The sequence below is a fragment of the Centruroides sculpturatus genome, unplaced genomic scaffold (genome assembly GCF_000671375.1).
Source record: "Centruroides sculpturatus isolate CEXI.00-Female unplaced genomic scaffold, Cexi_2.0 scaffold809, whole genome shotgun sequence".
In the NCBI taxonomy this organism is placed as follows: Eukaryota; Metazoa; Arthropoda; class Arachnida; order Scorpiones; family Buthidae; genus Centruroides; species Centruroides sculpturatus.
The window spans coordinates 17493-42879 of NW_019385083.1; the positions used below are offsets into that span (position 1 = coordinate 17493).

At 26.6% G+C, this 25387-nt stretch overlaps 1 protein-coding gene across 1 annotated transcript in view; it reads left to right on the plus strand.

Annotated features, from left to right (window-relative positions):
- LOC111634406 (CD109 antigen-like) overlaps nt 1-25387 on the plus strand; it is a 63710-nt gene that overhangs the window by 16202 nt on the left and 22121 nt on the right. The window contains 12 exon segments of the mRNA XM_023379168.1: nt 4213-4374; nt 6216-6289; nt 6642-6693; nt 6767-6840; nt 9588-9627; nt 9703-9787; nt 15035-15146; nt 15390-15611; nt 15683-16042; nt 22993-23187; nt 23260-23409; nt 23477-23596. Of these exon segments, the coding sequence (XP_023234936.1) occupies nt 4213-4374; nt 6216-6289; nt 6642-6693; nt 6767-6840; nt 9588-9627; nt 9703-9787; nt 15035-15146; nt 15390-15611; nt 15683-16042; nt 22993-23187; nt 23260-23409; nt 23477-23596 (1646 nt within the window).

Consider the following 25387-nt stretch of genomic DNA (forward strand, 5'->3'; position numbering starts at 1 on the left):
TAGATCAATAGTTAAAAAACATGTTCCAATGGAGCTTAAATTAAGATATTTTTAAATTATAGAATTAGACTGTGAATAAATTTTTACTTAGCAAACATTAAGAAATAAATATTTCTTTATAAATTTTAAGAACATATTCTGGTATTTTTTCCATTTTCATAAGGCATTTCTAAATTTAATTCCACATCTATTTTTGCTATTACATCTATGTATGCTTTTTCTTAGTAGTTTTTAACAATCATTTCTTTATTTTAAGTACTTATTAATATTTTATTGTAAATTTAGAATTTGTAAATGCATGTTAGTATAAAAATTTTATATAAATAATTATATTATTCTAATAAAATAACTTACTGGAACTTAAAATAATCAAAACACCTTAGTAATTCCAGCAACGAAGTATTTAATAAAATAAAAACGTTTTCGACTATATTTAATAGTCTTCTTCAGTTAAGTCTCTATTAAGCCTCTATTTTATGTTCGTTTTCGTTTTAAAGAGGCTTAACTGAAGAAGACTATTAAATATAGTCGAAAACGTTTTTATTTTATTAAATACTTCGTTGCTGGAATTACTAAGGTGTTTTGATTATTTTATATTCCAGTAAGTTATTTTATTAGAATAATATAATTATTTATATAAAATTTTTATACTAACATGCATTTACAAATTCTAAATTTACAATAAAATATTAATAAGTACTTAAAATAAAGAAATGATTGTTAAAAACTACTAAGAAAAAGCATACATAGATGTAATAGCAAAAATAGATGTGGAATTAAATTTAGAAATGCCTTATGAAAATGGAAAAAATACCAGAATATGTTCTTAAAATTTATAAAGAAATATTTATTTCTTAATGTTTGCTAAGTAAAAATTTATTCACAGTCTAATTCTATAATTTAAAAATATCTTAATTTAAGCTCCATTGGAACATGTTTTTTAACTATTGATCTACAGAATGTGTAGAATAATAATGCCACATTTTTGAAGTTTCATTCGAAATAAAAATGGAATTGTTATAAAAATTTTCTTAGTGGATGTTAAACCAAAGGAAAATGCTTTTTATTTTTAATTAAGAATGTTTTTTGTTTACCTATTCAAATATTTTGTTATTTCAAGAAAAATGTTAAACTTTAACATTTTCCTACTATCCGATTGTTGATTAGCAACTAGTAACTAAGAGATATTGTAAGTGAACAGATAAAATTCTTTAGATAAACTTCACATATTAGTAAATAGACATATATAGTTGATTGACAAACATCTATTGTTAACATTTTTCACCAATAGGCATTTCCATGATTTGCTTTGATTTCTTAATTTTAGTTTCTTTCTAAATTTTGTATAATCAGGAAGAATTCTATATAGCAAAATTTCTTATTTTTAGCATGCTCCACTATAGTAGTCAAGTGCTTATGTTAGGACTTTTGTGTTCCATTTGATTCAGTCATTGTGCAAGTCCACATGCATGCACAAAAGGGAACTGAACATTTTCGTTTATGGTCACTGCAAGCTATAGTAAAAAATTTTTCTGAATAACTACTTGATTCCAAGAATTTATAAAATTTATTTTAAGCAAAATTAATATTTGATTCGCTTTTGTGGAGCATGCTATCAGATCAGTTTGACCAAACTTGTTAAACACCTGTTATCTGAAAGTTTGAATAATTATCTTACTTGATAAGTGTAAAGGAATCCATATTTGTAATTAGTTAATTACAATAGCCATCATTAGTAGTAATTTATTAAGCATATGAAACATTTTTCTAACAATCTCTTGGCTAAGCTAATTAATATACATATTTGGACTATAGATATTTATCTACTGATTACATTAATTCGTTATAATGATTAATATATTGGTTGTTCGGAAAGTAAATTTTGATTTGTTTTTTCTCATGGAAAGAAAAAGTAATTTTCTTATAATATATAAATATTTTATTAAATTATATATTGACCATTTTGGTCCAATACCTTTTTGCCATCTTTCTCGTAGTAGCATGATTCCACGTTCTTAAAAACTGATCTTTGCTTTCAAAAAAACTGATCCAAGTGATTTTTGACATCCTCATTTGAAGTAAATGTTTTACCATTTTAAAAATTTTGTGATGTCTGGAACAAGTAATATTTTGAGGGTGCCAGATCTGGCGAATATAGTGTGGTAGTACATCCTATCCAAGCTGTAACATCATCTGATGAGTTACCAAATTTGTGTGAGGTCTGACATTATCATGATGAAACACTACACTTTTCTATTTGATAGTATCACTCAATTTGACCAGTTAATGGCAGTACACTTCCAAATCAATTTGGAGTTGTCTGATAGAAGCTCAAAAAAACAATTCCCTTAAAATCCTACCAAACAGAGAACATCACTTTTTTTTTATGACTATTGGCTTTCGAAGTGCTTTGAGCATGCTCATCTACTTCATGATTGCTTGAGTTAAACAGTGTTATAAACAATCCATTTTTTGTTGCCAGTTATGATTTGCTTCAAAAATGGATCATTTTCTCGATGTTTCAGAAGCAAATCACAAATGTCAATGCAACAGAGCAAATCTCTTTCTTTAAGAACATGTGGAACCCATATATCTAGCTTTCCATACACGTCACAGTTTTTTCTTGCTTGAACAGCATTCTTACCTTTTCGGTAATAAGAAAGCAAAACGTGCCGAAAGTGCTGCTTTTGATTTTTTATATTTGATGGGACACCAAAAAAAAAAACAATTGCAAAGAATTAAACAAAATTTTTTACAAATAAGCCTTGAACTGCCAGCTGTCAAAATATATAATGACAATACAATTTAGAATAAAATTGGCAGGTAAAAATACAACTAATACCTCTGGTGGTAAAAAACAAAATTACTTTTCAAACAACCCAATAATATATAAATTTGAAATTTGATTTAGATATCAAAACATATGATTTCTGTTCTGTATATATGTTAACACATGTGATTTGAAAATATTCCATTACAGAAGAATCATTTTAAGTGTATTTTTCTTGAAAGAACTTTGATTTAGAGCAGAAATGAACTTGCATATCTTACCTAAATTAAAGAACATATTGCCAGTTACATATCTAGACACGTAAAGTTAAAGTTCCTGTAGATCAGGAGTAGGCAACCCTTGGCATGTGTGCCAAATATGTCAAATGTATGTCAAATGACTTTCCAGCATGCAAACCAGGCCTCACCTTAAATAAATATTCAACATCTTTGCTGAGTTGTATATTTTAATTTAATTTAATAGAATACAATTTTATTGAATAGAGCAATACTTTAAAAAAAATGCAATAAAGACACAAACTCTATAAACTGTTTCAGTAATAAGAAAATGAAATAAGCATCTTATTTCATTTTCTTACAAGAAGGGTTGCTAATTTAGTGGCTTTTACACTAAATCTAGCTTTCCTGTAGCATTGTCTAGCTACTAGTTCAAGTAATGATATGCTCCCAAGAATTTCAGTTGGCAAATGAGAAAATTTTTCATCATAGATTTTGGCGCGCACACTTAAAAAGATTGTCTGTTCCTGCTCTAGACACATACTAATTTTAGATCATATGACCATAGTGAATTATTGCCATTTTGTTACATTAGTTTCTAAATTGTTAACATAACTAAGAAATGGCATGTTTCTACAGCTAGTTAAAATCTTTAATTATTAAATTAATTAGCATAATTCTAATTTGAAATTATTTGATAACGTTACAATCTAGATACTGAAATAACATTATTAATGTCAATTTTTTTAATTTGAATGAGAAAGTTGGTCTGTGTGTCTCTTAGCTGAAAATATCAAAATATTTAAAATAATTATCCATATTATCAGCTAGATTATTTCCATTTTGATGGTAATATATTAAATTTAAAAGCTTAATAGAAAAAAATAAATTAGATGATTTTTAAAGATAGTATTACAGAAATGCTTTTTCATCATAAATTTTATATGCAGAAAGTGTACCTAAATAAGATTAAGTACAATATTAAAATATTCATGTAAAGTGCAATAAAATCTGTTAAATTATTTAAACTTTTATTTTTAAAGTTAATAATTAGCAAGCATTATATTAATTGTATTTAAGTATGTGCATATCATTCACATAGCATTTTCAATGTAGTGAATTGATTCTTTAAAATATATATTTTATATTATAACAAGTACACACTATAAAGAATTTATTTGAATGTATAAAGATTTTATATTAAACTTATCTTTTAGGTTGGAGAATGGAGCTCTGGCAATTATAGTTTGACAGTTTCTGGTGATGGTGGATTAACATTTCAGAATCAAACAACATTAATTTATGAACCCAAAAGTTATTCTGTTTTTATTCAAACAGATAAAGCAATTTATAAACCAGGACAATTAGGTATGTATTAAAATTGTTTTTGTAAATTTTAAAGAATTTTTTGTTTGTTTTTAATTTGAATCGCAGATTAATCCAACAGTGTACACAATAGGAAGTGTAATGTGAGTGCACATAATGTATCTGTCAATATCTTTGGCATTTTAGGTTTTATTTCCAGGGGATTTTATTTCTGTTACTCTAGGATATTTTTAAACAATTGATATAAAATGTAACACAAGGAAAGTATTCCTGATTGTTAAATCATGTATAACAAGATGTCTTTTTTTTATTTAGAAGTATTTGAATCAAAAGCAGAGTTAGAAGTCCAAGTTTTCTTTGTGCAATTCTATGTTGTACAAAACAATATTTCTAACTATTTCTGTATCTTTCAGATTATTCAGGTTGAATTTATCCTTAGATAAAGCTATTTTATACACACTAAAACAAATACAAAAAAAAATCAATCTGTCAACTACTGTATGCATCATGAATAGGGTTGCCACAAGTTCAAAACCAGAAATTGGGACATTGTGAGGTAGCGCTGTGACAAAATTTGACAGATATTCAGCATTAGGTAGGCAGTAGCTATTCTGGAAAATAGGTAAATAATTGTAATTAAACTAGTTTAATAATTGATAATTCAATAAAATATTTTTTTTATTTGTTGAATCAATCATACTTTTTTTACTTACTTATTTCAACTAAGTTTTTGTTAGAAAACCTGGCTGCACACATTGTGAACTTGACTGAACCCACAATGGACATGATTAGTTGTTTGTTTTTTATTCTTGGCACTAAAATAAAGATCCTCTTAGTGCCTTGTGGGTACTAAAAGGATTCGTTTAGTGCACTATTAAGCATAAATGTGTTTTAACAAGAACAAAAATACTTGGTAGATGATAATAGGATATCAAGAATTTCAGCTTGAAGACAAGAAATGAGGTTTTAAAAAATTCTAAATTAAAAGCCTATGAATTTCCCTGATATGTTGCATGCACTCCTATATTAAGATATAAATCTTACTTTTTGATTATGTAATTCCTTATTAATGGTATTTGGATGCTTTTATTAGAAGTATTAAATTACTCTTATTTTAAAGATGGCAGTTTAATAAAATACTTGTAATTATTAAAAATAACTGTTTGTTTTAAATTTGAGAAATTTTTATTGTAAGTACTGTAAATCTGTTTATAATAAGAACAGTTTAATATTTACATTATCAAATTTTAATTAAATTTTACTTTAAATATATCCACTAAATTAAATATCAAATTTAATCAATTTAGCTAACTTTTTTCCTAAAAATTTTAAATCAAAGATTCTTACAGGCTAAGGCCATGCATATAGAAGTTAAACTCCTCATTTGGAAAGAATTAAACAAAATAAATTATTGTATATAATTTATATTTATTTTGTATTGTATTGTATTGTATTATATTATATTATATCTATATCTATGTTGTAAAAATTAATAAATTAGGTTACAGAAAACTAGTGTTTTGTTTTTTTTTTTTAAATCCCACTCTTTTAAAAATTCTCTGCATGGGCCTATTATAGCCATTAAATTTTGTTTATAAACTTTAACAATTAAATTTTATTTAATTGTGAATAAATTACAAACTTTTATTAGTTTGGTGCATGGAAGCTTCAAATTCCATTAGAAAATGAAGATGCTTAAGGAGGAAATAATTATTTTATTAAAAACTAAGAAAAAAATGATAGATCAGTCTGTTCTAAAGAAATAAATTTGAAATAGTAAATAAGATATTTTAATATTAAGAAAAAAATTAATTGTAATTTCTTAGAATAAAATTTTAAGTGTAACATATGTGTTTATTTTATTTTTTTATTATTTTTTCCAGTTCAATTTCGTATAATTGTTGTCAATTTATATTTGTTACCATCTGTTACTGGAGCAATTGATATATATATTACAGTAAGTGTATCTTAAATGACAATTCTTATATTTAAAAATCTCTTTTCTTGTATGTTTTGAGTGATTTCTCTTGTAATCAAGTAACAGTAAAAAGTAAATCAACTTCTGAGAGAAAGGCTTTGGATAACTTTTTCTTCCTCTCTCACTCACTTAAAGAAAAATCAATCACTATAATCATTTTCTTGATAAAGATTACTGCTATGCTTCAATATTTAATGATATATGTCCAAATGTACAACTTTTGAATATATTATTACAATATTCATCAAAATAATGAATAATTTAATGAGTTATTTTAGATGGAAAAGAAACATTAGAAGTATTTATATATACTTTTTTCTTTTTTTTAAAGGATGCAAATGAAAACAGAATTAAACAATGGAATAGGATATTTACTTCTAAAGGTTGGGGAAATTATTTATTTATATTTGTTTTTTTCATTTTTTATTTATTTATGTAATTTGTTTATATTGTTAGGAATTCTTTCCTTTAATCTCTTATTATCTGATAAACCTGTGCTTGGAGATTGGACTATTCATGTTGAAATATTGGTAAGTTATACTTTGAAATAGTATGAGATATATCATTTTATCAAGATTTTTATATTTAAAATAATTCATTAAAAATAAAAGAAATGCATGATTGCTATAGTCTATTTTTAATGATTAGATTTTTGTTCTATAATTTTAGTTATCTATTAATTATATTATAATGCTTATTGATGATGATAAATATTTAAACATTCCTTTATAATCTAACCATTATTATTTGTTTATAAAATTTAACTTTCAAGTTTCTAACTCAGTTCAAAATCAGACTGATTTTCAGACTGATGGTAAACTGAATAGTAATTAGTATTTTCGATTGTAGAAGAAAGTTTAATGTTATATATTCATAACTTTGTTCTGTTTATAATAAATTAAAATTTAATTTTTAAATGATTTAAATATTAGTAATAATTTATAAATATGATCTGTAATGATTGCATTTTAGTAAATTATTAAAATAGACAAATTATTAAAGTATATGGCTACTACAATTTCACTTACTATGAACAGATTTGATTATTTATGGTAGGATAATCCTGCATGAATAAGAGATGGAAAATGTCATCACAATCTAGATTAAATAGTCTAGATCACAGTCTATGATAAATTTAGTCTAGATTGGATTCAAATTTAGATCTCTGTGGCTGGCAATTTATCACAGAGCATCTCATTAAATCAAACATTACATAATTGTATATATCTATACTAATTTCTGACTCCATCTCTTTTAAATCATTTTAAGAAAAATTTCTAGTCATTTATTTCTTTATTATAACTGTGTAAAATGTTTTTCAAGCCTTTGCTAGCTCATCAGATACTATAAAACTCATTCAGACAAAAGAACATCTGTTCAAGCATTGCTTTTGTTAAGAGTTCTAAAAGCTTTGTTGTGATGAGGAATAGAACTTTATCAATTTTATGATATTTTTTTGATGGAACTTTTGTTATCTAATGATGAGCAAGCAAAGGCTTGGAAAACATTTTATGCAGTTAAAATAGAGAGGACCTCCTAGAAGATTCTTCTTAAAGTGAACAGATATGTATTTACAAATATCCAAAAAATTATTTATTATTTTTTCATGAAATTTGTCTTATTTTCTGAGAATTAATGTATATAAAATAATTTCATTCCAATTTTTGATATTTTTAAAATTAATGAACTAAAAANTGCATTTTAGTAAATTATTAAAATAGACAAATTATTAAAGTATATGGCTACTACAATTTCACTTACTATGAACAGATTTGATTATTTATGGTAGGATAATCCTGCATGAATAAGAGATGGAAAATGTCATCACAATCTAGATTAAATAGTCTAGATCACAGTCTATGATAAATTTAGTCTAGATTGGATTCAAATTTAGATCTCTGTGGCTGGCAATTTATCACAGAGCATCTCATTAAATCAAACATTACATAATTGTATATATCTATACTAATTTCTGACTCCATCTCTTTTAAATCATTTTAAGAAAAATTTCTAGTCATTTATTTCTTTATTATAACTGTGTAAAATGTTTTTCAAGCCTTTGCTAGCTCATCAGATACTATAAAACTCATTCAGACAAAAGAACATCTGTTCAAGCATTGCTTTTGTTAAGAGTTCTAAAAGCTTTGTTGTGATGAGGAATAGAACTTTATCAATTTTATATTTTTTTGATGGAACTTTTGTTATCTAATGATGAGCAAGCAAAGGCTTGGAAAACATTTTATGCAGTTAAAATAGAGAGGACCTCCTAGAAGATTCTTCTTAAAGTGAACAGATATGTATTTACAAATATCCAAAAAATTATTTATTATTTTTTCATGAAATTTGTCTTATTTTCTGAGAATTAATGTATATAAAATAATTTCATTCCAATTTTTGATATTTTTAAAATTAATGAACTAAAAAATTAATATTATGCAAATTAATTGAATTTCATATTGTATAATTTTCAATTAAGATTTAACAAAGACAGTTTGTAAAATTGTTATAAAAGAAACATTTTTAAACGTTAAACAATATTAACCATTTAGATTATTTTCAACTGTTTTAAGAAGTGTCCTACTATTTGAAAAGTTTTACAAATGGTAAAAAGTAATGCCACTGAAATTTATAGGGTATTTATTTTTCAACAATTTTATGGATCTTCATTTCAGATCTTAATTCCATAATTAATATTTCTTAGTAAAATTTATTATTCTCTTATTTATATTATCCTCTTATATAAAATAATTTAAAAAAGAAAAATTCACAATACAACAACAAAAAAAAAAAAGTTTAAATTCTTTTTATACAAAAGTTATGCATTAATGCATAACTTAATGAACTATCTAATATCATATTTTATTAAATATATGAAAGATAAGAATTTTTTTTATACTGTTATTAAGATTTATTTGGTTCCTCTATAAAAAATTATAGTTATATCTTGATAATCTGCTGTGTATGATCTTTATATTTTTAATGAATTAGTGTATAAAATATTCAAAGTTAAATATTTTTAAGTTTTTGAATGATTTTTTAATCTACTTCTGATTAAGATTACATATTTATAAGAAGGAATTTCTTTTTGTCAGTAAAACCAATTCAAGCTTGAATAATAATTTAAATTCATTTATTAATTAATTTAGTTTATTAATATAAGAATAATTATCAGATTTGATATAAAATTCTTATTTTACTATTGATATTAATATATTTGTAAATTTAACATAATTTATTTTTGTTTGGAAATTGAAAATAATTTAAATATATTAATTAGGGTCAAAGTTTTATGAAGACATTTACTGTTGCTGAATATGGTAAGGAAGAATAATAGTTAAAATTAACTATACATTTATATTAACATATAATGTGTAATACTCTTTTAATTTCAGTTCTTCCTACATTTAGTGTGGAAATCATTACTCCATCTTACGCAACTTTCAACAAATCAGATATTGTTGCTACTGTGCAAGCCAAGTAATATTTTATTTATTTTATGTATTAATTTATTTTAAGTGATAAGTTTTCTCTGATTTAGGAATTTTTTTAGATATCATCTGAAGTATTTTTTTTAGTATTTATGGAGTGATAAGTAATAAACACTTTACAATATTAAATATTTATATTTTATCAGAAACATTGTTTCATAGTGATAATTTCAGTTGTATTTACTAAATGTTATGTCAAATTGGAAAAAAAGATTTCAAGCAAAATTTTACATATTTAATAGTTGTATTAGATAAAAATTTGGCATATTTCAGAATCATGAATAAGTATATATAAATTTCTTGTGTTGTACAATTTTTCATCACCTGATATTTTGTAATTTTATATTTTTGCAATTTATTTTGAACTATTTCAATGAACCAATACTTTCATTAAAAAATTTTAGTTAATTTGTTGTACATGCTAGTAAAATGCTAGAAGCATTAAAAATTTTCATCAAATATTTTTAAGAAAGTAGCTTATTTAACTTTACAAATAAACTGATTCATTCATTACACATTATAAAAATTTACATTTCATTGTCAAAAAAGTTACTTTTGTTTAATTTACAGATATTCAATTTCATTTCCCATCTGATAACAATCTCAGAAAATGCATATTCAAAACTGGGAGTGTCTGTACAGTAATTAGATTATGCAGATCCAATAATGATCTTGACCCAATTTTCAATACTTGGGTAATTATTAAGCTGTTGACTGTCATTTGAAAGTATAAAATTCAAATTACATGGCAAACATATCAAAATTATAGAGTAAACAAGTTAAACGTCAAAAAGCAAAACCAATTGTGTGAAATAACTCTTATGAATAAAACTTACTGAAATATCCTGTTTTTTTTCATCTAATTTATGCATCACAATACATCAGCTATACTTGCTAGTATATTGTAAAGTTTCCTTCTGTATATTGTTCTGGCAAACTTGTTAATGTGAAAGGAAATATTATAACTTTGTTTAAGGACATTATTTGTGACAACATTTTATTTTACAAATCATATAAAACAAAATTCTAAGTATTATCTTAAATAGTTATTAAATGAAGATGCAAATTTTTCAAGCAAGCAAAATAATAAAGATTATACTGTTATTATTGTAGGATACTAATTTCTAATGTTTCTTTCATTATTAAACAGAGGAAGTATTTAAAAATGAAAAAAGTGTGTGTGTGTGTGTGTATATATATACACAAGATATATACAAGTTTTTAATTAAACAGATTGATAGTTTGAATTAAAAACTACGTTGATTACTAGTATTTTATTTTTTATATTTTGTGAATAGTTACCTAAGTGTATGGAATTGTATTAATCTTCATTGTGTATTTGTCTTCTAAATTACAATCTGTTTTAATGTTTTATAAATAAATTTATATATACAGTGAAAACTGCTTAGGTGACAACCTGCATTCGACGGGCATCTGTCAAAACGGGCAAAAATTTCTAAAATTTCTAAAAAATGCCTAAGCAGTTTTCACTGTATATATAAATTTATTTATAAAACATTAAAACAGATTGTAATTTAGAAGACAAATACACAATGAAGATTAATACAATTCCATACACTTAGGTAACTATTCACAAAATATAAAAAATAAAATACTAGTAATCAACGTAGTTTTTAATTCAAACTATCAATCTGTTTAATTAAAAACTTGTATATATCTTGTGTATATATATACACACACTTTTTTCATTTTTAAATACTTCCTCTGTTTAATAATGAAAGAAACATTAGAAATTAGTATCCTACAATAATAACAGTATAATCTTTATTATTTTGCTTGCTTGAAAAATTTGCATCTTCATTTAATAACTATTTAAGATAATACTTAGAATTTTGTTTTATATGATTTGTAAAATAAAATGTTGTCACAAATAATGTCCTAAAACAAAGTTATAATATTTCCTTTCACATTAACAAGTTTGCCAGAACAATATACAGAAGGAAACTTTACAATATACTAGCAAGTATAGCTGATGTATTGTGATGCATAAATTAGATGAAAAAAAACAGGATATTTCAGTAAGTTTTATTCATAAGAGTTATTTCACACAATTGGTTTTGCTTTTTGACGTTTAACTTGTTTACTCTATAATTTTGATATGTTTGCCATGTAATTTGAATTTTATACTTTAAATGACAGTCAACAGCTTAATAATTACCCAAGTATTGAAAATTGGGTCAAGATCATTATTGGATCTGCATAATCTAATTACTGTACAGACACTCCCAGTTTTGAATATGCATTTTCTGAGATTGTTATCAGATGGGAAATGAAATTGAATATCTGTAAATTAAACAAAAGTAACTTTTTTGACAATGAAATGTAAATTTTTATAATGTGTAATGAATGAATCAGTTTATTTGTAAAGTTAAATAAGCTACTTTCTTAAAAATATTTGATGAAAATTTTTAATGCTTCTAGCATTTTACTAGCATGTACAACAAATTAACTAAAATTTTTTAATGAAAGTATTGGTTCATTGAAATAGTTCAAAATAAATTGCAAAAATATAAAATTACAAAATATCAGGTGATGAAAAATTGTACAACACAAGAAATTTATATATACTTATTCATGATTCTGAAATATGCCAAATTTTTATCTAATACAACTATTAAATATGTAAAATTTTGCTTGAAATCTTTTTTTCCAATTTGACATAACATTTAGTAAATACAACTGAAATTATCACTATGAAACAATGTTTCTGATAAAATATAAATATTTAATATTGTAAAGTGTTTATTACTTATCACTCCATAAATACTAAAAAAAATACTTCAGATGATATCTAAAAAAATTCCTAAATCAGAGAAAACTTATCACTTAAAATAAATTAATACATAAAATAAATAAAATATTACTTGGCTTGCACAGTAGCAACAATATCTGATTTGTTGAAAGTTGCGTAAGATGGAGTAATGATTTCCACACTAAATGTAGGAAGAACTGAAATTAAAAGAGTATTACATATTATATGTTAATATAAATGTATAGTTAATTTTAACTATTATTCTTCCTTACCATATTCAGCAACAGTAAATGTCTTCATAAAACTTTGACCCTAATTAATATATTTAAATTATTTTCAATTTCCAAACAAAAATAAATTATGTTAAATTTACAAATATATTAATATCAATAGTAAAATAAGAATTTTATATCAAATCTGATAATTATTCTTATATTAATAAACTAAATTAATTAATAAATGAATTTAAATTATTATTCAAGCTTGAATTGGTTTTACTGACAAAAAGAAATTCCTTCTTATAAATATGTAATCTTAATCAGAAGTAGATTAAAAAATCATTCAAAAACTTAAAAATATTTAACTTTGAATATTTTATACACNATACTCTTTCTGTATTAAAAAATTTTGATTTGATTTGAAGATGTTTCTAGGCACACAAAATGTATTATTATTAAAACATATATTGGTAAGGTTTCTGAGGTTTTGGCCAAATTGACACCAATATGAGGTTTAGTGTGGAATTTTATACAGCCTTTTTTAGCCTTCTTATTGCCAAATGTAAATGATTACACTGAAATTTCTGACAACAAGTAGGTTATGCCTACTACTGGAGTTTTTGAGCATTTTGTGGATGGCAATAATGCAGTCTCATATGTGAGACTAGGGATAAGAGGATGAAGTAGGAAATGACGAGATTCAGAAATCACTCAACACAATTAACTACACTTAAACATTTATTAGATGGCAAGAAAGTTTGTACAGTACATTATATAGCTAAGTAAGATGTAATATTTGCATTTATGCATGCTATCATCGTGGAGAGGGAGAGTTCACAAATTTCAGTACCTTACAAGTCTAAACTAGAACTCCTGCATTGAGAAGAACAGGAAATAATTCTTGACATCAATTAACAGTTCTGGAGAGTAGCAGCACACAAGCAGAAGGATGACGAGAAATCCAAAGGAGGCACACAAATGAAACTGCAGATGGTAATAGGACTCAGGCACAGATCTTAAAGGGATGAAGAATGGGCAACAACTGACTAAATTTGGCTGCTCTTCTTCATATTTAATGGTGCAAACGTATTAGATGATTAAAAGTTGAGGGAAAGGTGTCATAAGATGTTGCTATCGACTCTGAGAAAGCATAAGTTGACACACTCTCCAGTCAGAAAGTTGACATACACTAGCTTCTGATGAGGTCATCATCTGGTTGTTTTCCTTTAACTTGTTTGATTCTCACATATTCAGTTATTTTTCCTTTTATTAAAAGATGTCAATTTAAAATAATAAATACATGGGATGATCAAATTTACAGAGTCTAGTCTATAGTTTTAAAAGCTAAAGAACTACCAAGTTTAACTTCAATATATGTAATTTGTAATGACCCAGATTGACAATACTGATTGGTTAGTATGATGCATGAGTGCTGGACAGTTGTGACATAGCTTTCCCGATTGATAAGATTAGGCTTCTTTGCAAGACAACTTTTATAAACAGTTATTTAATTTTTGGTTTGATCCAAGTGCTCAGCACAGAAGTCAATCTTGTAAGAATTAGTAAACTGATCTTGGATAGCAGATACAGTATATCACTTTTCACCAAAATTGCCTTTCAGCTCAGCTTGGCATAGGCACATTGTTCATGATGAATTATGGGAATAGGTAAAGAATTTTTTTACAGTTGGATGAACATGCTCATTGCAGATTGTAATGTGTGTCTGGAAAGTCTGGATGATTTTATTGAATTTAACTGCAAGTAAATAGCATATTACTTGCAGTTAAATTCTACAATAAAAATAGTCTGGGATGTTGGCTCTGTAAAATTACTTTTTGATCAATCCAAGTACTATTCTAAAATCAAAATTGCCATTTCTATTTTAAATTTACAAAAATTGAAACTAATTGAAAACAGCATGTGTAATAAGTAAAAACTATATAAATCAAATAATTTTAACTTGCATTTTATATTGAATGAATTGATAATCCTACTAATTGCTTTTAGTTTTTATACTAAAGGTTATTATTTACTATGATAACTAAACTATTTTGACCAGTTAGGAATAATAATGTTGTAATCAAACAGCATTTTTGATAAAATTGTTAATTTTTAAAATAAAAATTAAATTTAAATTATATCTTCTCTTAAAAAGTTTAAAATAAAAGCTTTTTAGAAAGATTTTGAAACTATGCTATAATATATATATATATTAAAGTTTAAATATTTTTTTTAAATCTAATAGGTATACTTATGGAAAGCCAGTTAAAGGAGAAGTTATATTTACAGCTGCACCAAATACACAATATTCATATTATCCTGATAAAACATTTTCCTCATTTGAAACTACATTAAAGGTATTCTAAGCATTTTGATTTACATTTAGTAGTTGGATAAAGTTTTAATTGAATTGATTTTCTAGTTTATTTTTAAAAAGTTACTCTAACTTGTCTTATTTTAAATACACAATTAAAAATAATAAACTTATACAAACTAACTTCTAAAAATGTAATGTTAATTAGTTTTAAAAATTTCATATTTTTAAGAAAAAGATCTTATATGCATTATTTTTTTAAACAAAAAAAATTCCTCAATTACAGATTGATGGTAGTGTCAACATTCCAATGAATCTTGTTCAAGATCTTCAATTGAAACCAAATTATTACTATCGAGAAATAATATTTAATGCAGTTGTTCAAGAAGAACTTACTGGAAGAAAATATAATGCTACTTCACTCTTAAAAATGCACGAAACAGATATAAAGATTGAATTAATTAAATCTTCAAAAACTTTTAAGCCTGGATTAAAATATGCTGCATTTGTAAGTTCTTACTTACATTATCTTTAGATTAAAATAGGATATATACATAATTGTTTTTGTAATTTTTATAGTTGAAAGTTGCTCATCAAGATGATAAACCTCTGACTGAAGATAATGCTGAATTGATATTAAAACATGGTTATACTTATAATGATGAAAAATGGAGTGCTTCAGTTTATAAAATACCTAAAAATGGATTAGTTAAATTAGAATTTTATCCACCACATAAAATTGATAATGCTTCTGTAAAAGTATTAAATATTCAAGCTGAATTTCACAATCACACTTACTACATAAGTAATATTGATGCTGCCATTTCACCCAGTGACAACTTTATTCAAGCTACACTCTTAACTCAGAATCCTAAGATTGATGATGAAGCTATTTTAGAAGTGAATGCAACAGAACCCTTAAACCACGTTGTTGTAGAGGTAAGTAATATTGACTTATAAAATTTTTAGTGAAAATTTATGAAATGTTTTAGTAAAATCAATTATTTTATATCAGTGCATTGCTTATATAAGCAATGCAGTAATATAAAATAATTTAATAAATAAAATATAATATAATAATTAAATAAAAATAAAATAATTAAATAAATAAATTACAGTAGATCATCGATTATCCGACTCAATTGGGGACTCAGGTTGGTTGGATAACTGAAAAAATCGGATAACCAAAAAGAATGAAAAAAATACATTATTAGTATAGTATATTAGTATATCCCATGTAATTAGTATATTAGTATATCGCTATTAACCTACTTTGCATTGAATTTTCATCGATGTTAAGCATAACAAAATTTTTTAAAAATAATAATCATCACTATTGTATCGTTAAAAATTATTTTAAAATTATTTTGTTGCTCACAAAACAAACAACCACTCATAATTAGAAAATTAAGTCTCATTTAAATACTGGCCTCCCTTTCATGGTCGAGCCAGTGTTGACAGCTAAAACACACAAAAATTTAACAAAAATAATATTAAAGTAGCCAAGATATACCCAAATATTGTAGTGTCGCATCACTAGCGGACATTTGAAATTTGCCGACTAGAACGGTCGGTTAACCGATGTGACGGTTAATCGGGGGTCGGATAATTGATGCTTTATTGTAATTTGTTTTAACTAAAAGATGGTTTTTACTGGTTAGAAAATGTTAAGAAATGTGGAAAGTAACTAATTTATAATATTTCAGATATAATTTTTTTTTCCAATTTAAATGGTTATTATAAAGAAATGCATTTAAAGAGAAATGATATTTATGTTGTTTAATGTTATATGATTAATAAAATAAGTAAATATATAATTATTGATATATATTTATTTAATGTTAATTGATTCTATTAATTTTTTAATTTATTGATATATGTATATATTTACAATTATGTCTGGTTTTATGTAAGATATTTGTTATTCACACCTGATTTCCAAACATTTTCTGCTACACTTACCTCATTATACAAATTTTTCTGAGTATAACAGAACAAGTAAATTGAAAGATTTGTTCTTTAAAGCATAAATCTAATCCTCTTTGTTCTCTTGATGTATTTTTATATTTATTTTTATTTCAGATATAATATCTAAATTTTTATGATTCTGATATACTAAAAAATTGAATAATATACTGCTACTCCGGAAAGTTATGGTGCTTATTCTTATAATTTGAAATTTTTGCTGAATTTTATTGCATAATTTATCATTTGTTAATCGTTTTTAAGATAGACAGTTTAAGGATAGGATCATATGAAATTAAAGAAGAAAAGCTAAAAAGTTATGACTAATCAAATTATATATTTAATTAATATTAACTGATTAAATAAATTCACAGAATCTATTTAAGAACAATAACAGATAACTTCTCAGTATTGTACAATAAATCCAAAACAAGTACTCCAGAATTAACCATCACAAATCAAATCATATCTGTCACTTGTCATCATAAATGATGATTGTAATTATAATTTACATTTTTAAAATAGCAAAATTTGTAATAAAAATTAGTCATTTTCTATTTCCAAATTATTAAATTCATAATTTCAATAGTTAAATGGAAATTGCATTCCTCAGACATTTCTTTAATGATTCAAATTAGCAAATAATGTGGGAGGTATCAAGACAGCAGTTAAGGTGTAACAAATGTACTTCCAAAACTTACAAGAATGGAAATCAAAAGGAAATAATATAAGCAATTACCTTTGCAACTTAATAACAAACTGCACTTACCCAATCATAATCATGAATTCAAAAACAGTCCATTTTTTTAAAACTTATCACGTTACAATTTATCATCATATATTTTTGTAATAAAGGATTTGAAAATATTTTTCTTAAAAATATTAAAGATCTAACAAATAAAATTAAATATCTAACAAAATAAGTATTATTTTAAAAAATAAACTATTAATCTTTCTACTAAAATATATCCTATTCTGTAAATTAGTTAATAAGCATATTAAATGTTTACATGTTTATAAATGTTAAGTTTTTCAAACAAAGAGATTGATGCTTTGATAACTTATTAAATTACTTCATACAATATTTCTTTTTATATTATTGTAATCTAAATTCAAACATGTGTTCAAATGTATTATATAATAAAACTTCGCACACAGTATCTAAGATACTGTACATTCTCCCAAATACAGGTTATTTAAAACCATTAAATCAGGCTTATTATATTTTCAGTGGTTTTTTATCAACTCTTTATTTACTCAATATGCATTTTGGTTTGTTTAGCTGTTTTCAATTTGTTTTTACAAATTATAATAGCAATCCCAAAGAAAGCACACAATAACTACACATGATTACTATCATTATAAATACAAATTCTTAAAGATTTTCTTACAATAACTAAACTATATAATTAAAATCTTAAGTATCTAATGATTGTCATCGTTATAAATACAAATTATAATTATGTGTAGTTATTAAATTCTGTCTTTGGGATTGATATTATAATTTGTGAAAACCAATTGAAAACAACTAAACTGGCAGAAATGCACATTAGGTAAAAGAGTTGATAAAACCCACTGAAAGTGTAATAAAACTGATTTTAATGGTTTAAGTAACCAATATACAGGAAATTATTAATACAGGCAAGAAGCATAATAATAGATTATATATTTTATTACCATATGTTTCATATGATGTTTATTTTTATGTTTTGATATTTTGTAAGTAATTTAAAGTGTTTTAATGTAAAATACAGTAGAGCGTCGATTATCCAAAAGTCAGTTATCTGAAATGTCAATTATCTGAAAGAATTCCAGTCGGCAAATTTAAATTTTTGCCAGTGCTGTGGTGCTGCAATCTTTGTCTATGTCTTGGGCTACTCAAATATTTTACGTTTTTGATACTAAATTAACTTCTGAAGTATAATTTTTTATTGTTTTTATATTTTTCAATATATTTATTTTGTTTGTACAAAATAAAAAAAATTTTTAACGATACAGTAGTCTTTGTTAGGCTTAACATCGACGAAAATTCAACGCGAAGCAACATGCAATGGAGAAAAATTTCAACATGGGATAGGTTAATATATTTTTTCATACATAATCGGTTATCCAAAATATCAATTTTCCGAACAACTCCAGTCCCCAATTGATTCGGATAATCGACTCTCTACTGTATGAACATAGCACTTTAGTCAATACATTCTACTCATATTTGCTTCAATAATAATTTCTTTAAAAAATTATATGTAGAAATTAAAAATTAGTAAGTAATTTTGCTTTTGTCTCCCACTTATAGAATATATATACATTCATCTGTGATTAAAGATTTAAATTATGAGTAAAAACACATTAAGAAAATATCACTTAACTGTTATAATTTTTTAATTAAAATATGAAAATGTAGTTTTTATTATTTTGATTAGATTTGGAATAACCATTTTGCAGTCTTCACCCAACTTTATAGAGCTTCTAACTTAGAAAGTAAGACTGGCAAGTATTTTAAAATAGTTGCTAGTTAGACAGGTACCCACCTGTCTACACTACATAAAACTTGCATAAATGATAGAAATCTGTAGAACTTGAAAAAAGATATTACCAAATACCTCAAATGCCAAGTTTTGAAACCTTATATTACATAAAAATGTCAAAAATGTTATTGAAGAAAGTAGGTAGAGATTGATTAATGTTAATAAGAAAAATAAAAGTTGGTGAACTTTGAAAACTTTAAACTGGAATTTTTGTTAATGAGATGTTTTAATTGAAATTTTAAAAAAATCTGGAGATGCTAACATTAGTTATTAGATATCAGAAGTTCTATCTTTAGAAGATATATTTCTGTTAAAATTAAAAAAAGCTTATACTTGTATGTTGTCATGTATTCATGTAGTAGTAGTAGTAGTAGTTCCTCCAATGCTAAGTAGTATACCAGGCAGTAATTATCTTCCATAGATTTTGATCATGGGCAAGGAGTTCAGCTTCCTCCCATGTCATATTGAGCATCTTCAGATCTTGGAGAAAAGTTCTACACCAAGTATTCCTGGGGCATCCTTGTGGTCATTTGGCACTGGAGGAACCCATTTTATGGCTGACTTAGGGATCCTATTGTTCTCTAGACAAAAAAATGTGATCGGCTAATCGAACTCTTCTACAGGTGACAATGTTATGAAGTTTGCACCTCTCTCTCACTCCTTCAGAGAATCTCTTCATTGGTGATATGATCTAAATATCGGATATTTAAGATTCATCGTAAACATCTCTGTTGGAAGACATCGAGCCTTCTATTGATGTTTTCTGATGTCTTCCAGGACTCACTAGCATAAACAGCTATCGGAATCATGATGGAGATGAACGGCAGAATTTGGTTCTCAATGAGATGGATGGTGAGGACCAGATCCTGTTCATCTGTTGGAAAATGGTCGCCGCCTTTCTGATGCGGCATTTCTTGTCCACATCACCGTTTTGGGAAATAATACTACCCAAGTAGGTAAAACTCTCCACTTCCTCCAATTGTTGTGCTTCCACATGTAGTGCTCCGCCACTTATTGATTGTTCTTAGTATTGTATATAAATATTATTGTATAGTTATTATCATTTGTACTAGGTTTAAGTTTTATTTTTTTAGTTGTCGGGGTTTTTTTTGTTGCTTTGTGTTTATTGTCTGTTCAGACATGTGTAACCCTTACTCTCTACCTCCCTCCTTTGTTTGAAGCCGGACCTTTTGATTGGCCACGGAAGAGGTCAGGTGGGTTTGGCTAACCAAGGGTATATATAGCAGGTACACGTGTGTACCAGGATATCTTTTCCTTTTTCCCTTCCGTCTACGAAGGATTGCTGTTTGAAAAGGGTCAGAAAACGCCATCGGGAAGAGTCAAAACTTACTGAAGGAGAAAGGGTTCGAACATTGGGAGAGAATCGAAGTTCATCTGTGCTGTACACAGAATAAACCGAGTAGACTGTTAAACAAACCTTTCTTCACGTGTTAATGTGACGAGTCTGAACTGTGTTATGTGACGCGAAGGAGGAAGGGAGAGCAAAGGGATTAGTAATATTGAATTCCGGGACACGTGGTTGTGTAGTTGAGAGTTCAAATGAGCCCTCAAATTGCTGAAACACGAACCCTGTGTTAAATAAAGTGAGAATTTGTAAGCTGGCTATTTGTTTGTGTAGTTTGGTAGGCCTTGATCTAGCACAATCAAATCATTGGCGTCTGCGACAGGATTTTTACTAGTTGTGTGAAGTCGGTTGAAACTGTAATTCCTTCCTCTCCAACCCCGTCTATTACGGGCTAGTAAAATTTGTGTAACCAAACCTCCAAGATAATCCTGGTTAGATCAGTGGGATGTCGGCCCCAACGCACACCAATCTCTTCTGCCCATCGCATGATATAATCAAGGGCGATGAGGAAGAGAAAAGGGGACAGGACACAACCCTGCCTGACTCCTGTCATAATTTCAAAGAAGTCCATATGACCACCTTCAGTTGTGACGCAACAACTTGAATGCAGGTATAAGGCCTTGAAAATGGTGACAAAGTTTGTCGATACACCATATAATCGCAGGATCTGTTAGAGGGATTTGCAGTGAACACTGTCGAAAGCCTACTTGAAATCAATAAAATTGATGGCCGATGGATTTCGATACTCAATGCACTGTTCAATGATATTTTGAAGGGAGAAGATCTGCTCACTGCATGATTTTCCGCAGCAAAACCCAGCTTGCTCCTCCCACAAGCGCTGATCGAGGGCAATCCATGGGCATTGAAGGAGGACCACACAAAATGCCTTTCAAGACACAAAGGAGAGTGATACCTCGCCAGTTGGTACATTTGGAAGATATCTACCCTCTTAGGAATTCTAACTACAGTGCCCCTTCTCCAATCCTCTGGGACTTCCCCACACTGCTAACACCTGTTAAACAACATTAACTTTTCCAACATGGGTTGCCCTCCATGCTTCAAAATCTCAGCCATAATTTCATCCAGACTGGCTGCCTTATTATTCTTTAGGCTTTTAATCGCAAATTTCACTTCCTCAAGGGTAATATCGCATGTGTCCACCTGAAACTCATTCTGTGTGTCCTCAATATCAAAATCATATGTGACAGTCGGTTCCACTTGATTAAATGTTTCCTGAAAGTGTTCCATCCATCTCTTGTTCTGTTCATCTTGAGCAATCAGAAGCTTTTCATTTTTGTCTTTTATTGTAATGCTAGAATGGAATTACTCTTCGTCCCAGTCAATTCATTGACTATGAAGTACAGGGTCTTGGAGTCATTCCGGTTGGAAGCCTCCTGTGCTTCAGCGCACTTTCATTCTAACTATTCCTTCCTGTTTTTCTGACAACTTTTCTTTACGTGTCTATCCAATTTGGTGTATCTTTGGTTTCCTTTCTCCATCTCAGCCATTGTTTTAGCCTGGTCCCTTCTAAGTTTTGCATCTTTCCTCACATAAACTTTCACAAGTGATCTTGGATCCACTGATCTTTTCATCTTCCTCGATGTCTTTCTATAAAAATTTTTATTTTACATGTATTCATGTAAAATAAAAATTTAAATATGTTGCTAAGCATTTAAATATTTATAATTTCAATGTGAAAGCGCACAGGAAATGACTCACTCTCATTCTTCTATACATAATTTTAAAGAAAAATCATTGAGGTACATTTATATGAGTACAAGTTTATATGTTTAAGGTTTTTCTTGTAGTTGAGGTTTTCACAATATGGATAAATCAGAGCTACAATAAATTGAAGAAAATATTTAAACAACTAAAAAGCAAGAGGTGTAAAAACTTTAAGATTAATTTATGTAAAAACTGTAAATGTAATGTCAAAATTCAAAACATAATAACAACAAAACATTTTGAGTTTAAGCACTGTCATTTAATTTTAGAAATTTAGATATTTTTTTATTTTAATAAATTTACAGGTTATAGGACGAGGTGGAATTGCTTTTGCAAATACATTCAAGATACCCAATGAAAAGAACTATCAAATAAGATTTCCAATAAGTCATCGAATGACTCCTCGTGCTCATGTTGTAATTTATTATATTAGAAATAACAACAGTGAAGTTATTGCTGATGCTGTGAATTTTGAAGTAGCTGGAGTATTAAGGACACCAGTAAGTTTATTTACATAGAATAAATTTTATAACTGATTAAATTTAACTTTTCTAAATTAAATTTTGACATAGATAACAGTTAAAAGCAATATTGATAACACTAAACCTGGTGCAGAAGTTAATATTGAGGTTGAAACAAAACCCAATGCCTTTATTGGCTTATTAGGAATTGATGAAAGTATTTTACTATTGAAATCTGGAAATGACATTACAGAAAAAGATGTAAGTTAAAATTTCATAAATCTAACAATAAATTTTTTGAGAAATTAATAATTTACTTAAATTTTAGGTAATTGATGAAATTGATAAATATTTTCCTGGAGCAGACAGATTTACATCTCCATGGTACCGAAGGAGGAAAAGATCTTTCTGGTGGCCTGGATTGAAAACTGCTGGAGAAATATTTGATGTAATTTTCATGCATTTTCTAAATTATTAAAGTATTTTAATAGAACTTTTTAATTCAAATTGTAAATACCACATTTGTAGCTAAAACTTTTTGATTTTACTGTCATTATGATTAGTATTGAAATAATAACTAAGGTATGGATTTTTAGGTACAATTTTTATATAAAACAAATGCAGTTTTTTGAAAATTTGGGTGCAATTTATGTTGTTTATAATAATGATTGAATTAATGACTTTTTATGCAAATAACAGCTTTAAAATGCTTATTAAAATAATTTAAGAGAACTAAAGTGCATTGTAAAAATCCATTCAAATTTTCATTTCTTAAATTTTAAAATTACAAAAATTGCACATTTTTTAGAATAAGACATGTACAAACATAACTAACAAACACCATTAAAATGTTATTTATTGCAATCATAAAATAAAAATTAATTATAACTAACAACATTCTACATCTCTTAAGTTTTTAGATGCAAAGTTGTGCCTTCTTTCAATACAGAAAAACTTCTTTTAACACTCACTGAAACAAGTAGTGCATACTCGTTTTAACCCTAAATTTTACAATTTGCATTTCTTAGACTAATATCTGGGTTCTTTGCCAAACTTTGTGGCAATTTGTCTAACACAAAACTGTCCAATTTGTTTCTTGCTTTCTGTATGATTTTCCATTGTTGTTCAGAAGAAAGCTTGGTTTTTTCTAGCTGTTTTATGCTTTGGCATGAAAATGTAAAAGTATGGACACAAAAAAAGCATGTTCTAAAGTTTATTTTCTTTATTAATACCTTAACCATGCATAAGAACTCTGCTCATGTAAATTGTTTACAAACTGGCAAATTTTTTCAAATAAGATTTCTCAGAAGCTGGAACTTATAACCTACAACAGACAACCTTCCTTACTTTTTCCAGCAAGCAATTTTATTATGACACACATTTTCAGCTTCTTTTTAATTGTCAGTGTAGATGAGGAAGTCAGTTGTCTGTGTGAATGTTGATATTGATAGGACATTTCAACAAAACTTTTTTATTAATGAATTGAATTCAAAAATATGTGTACTCTGTAACCAATATCTGGCATGAAAACTCCAAACAAAGATTAGCAAATGCTTTTGATGCCCAAGGAGGGGCATCAAAAGTGAATTATGCAAATGAAATGAATTCATTTGCATAAGAGTATTGTGCTTGATCAGTAACTAACTACCATATTTTTTCATGTTCAGTTTTTGAAGACTATAAGGCCAGGTATGCATCATTAAATAATTGCATAACAGTTGTTGCATTTGTTTGGTTAAAATGTACCACTTGAAAAAATGCCATGGAAATGTGTTTCTATTAAGTGGAACAACCAAAATATTTAAAAAACCTACCTTTTTAAGAAATCTGTAGTCTTGTCCATTATGAAGACAACTGGATGGTCTCCAATAATTGACAAAATCTTATTTATTGTAGCTTTGTAAATTGGTTGCAAATAGTTTTTCCTGAAATTACTTTAATCAGAAATAACTTTTCCTGTATGCTTTTTTAGAAAGTTTCAGTGCAGAATGGCTCACTTTGTACAGCAGAATTCCTGTCTGCATAAACATGGCCATTAATTCTGCATTAAACAGCTGTCTTCCTTGTTGCACATCACGTGCTGATTGAAGAGATGGTCCAATAAAGGATTATCAAAGTCTTAACTTTTTAGTTCTTTATACATTTTATACATCTTTTGGCTAATATGCTGTTGAGCTTATGATTTTAAATGTTTCTCATGCAGTATAACTGAAATCTTGCATAATACACATCTTAAAAC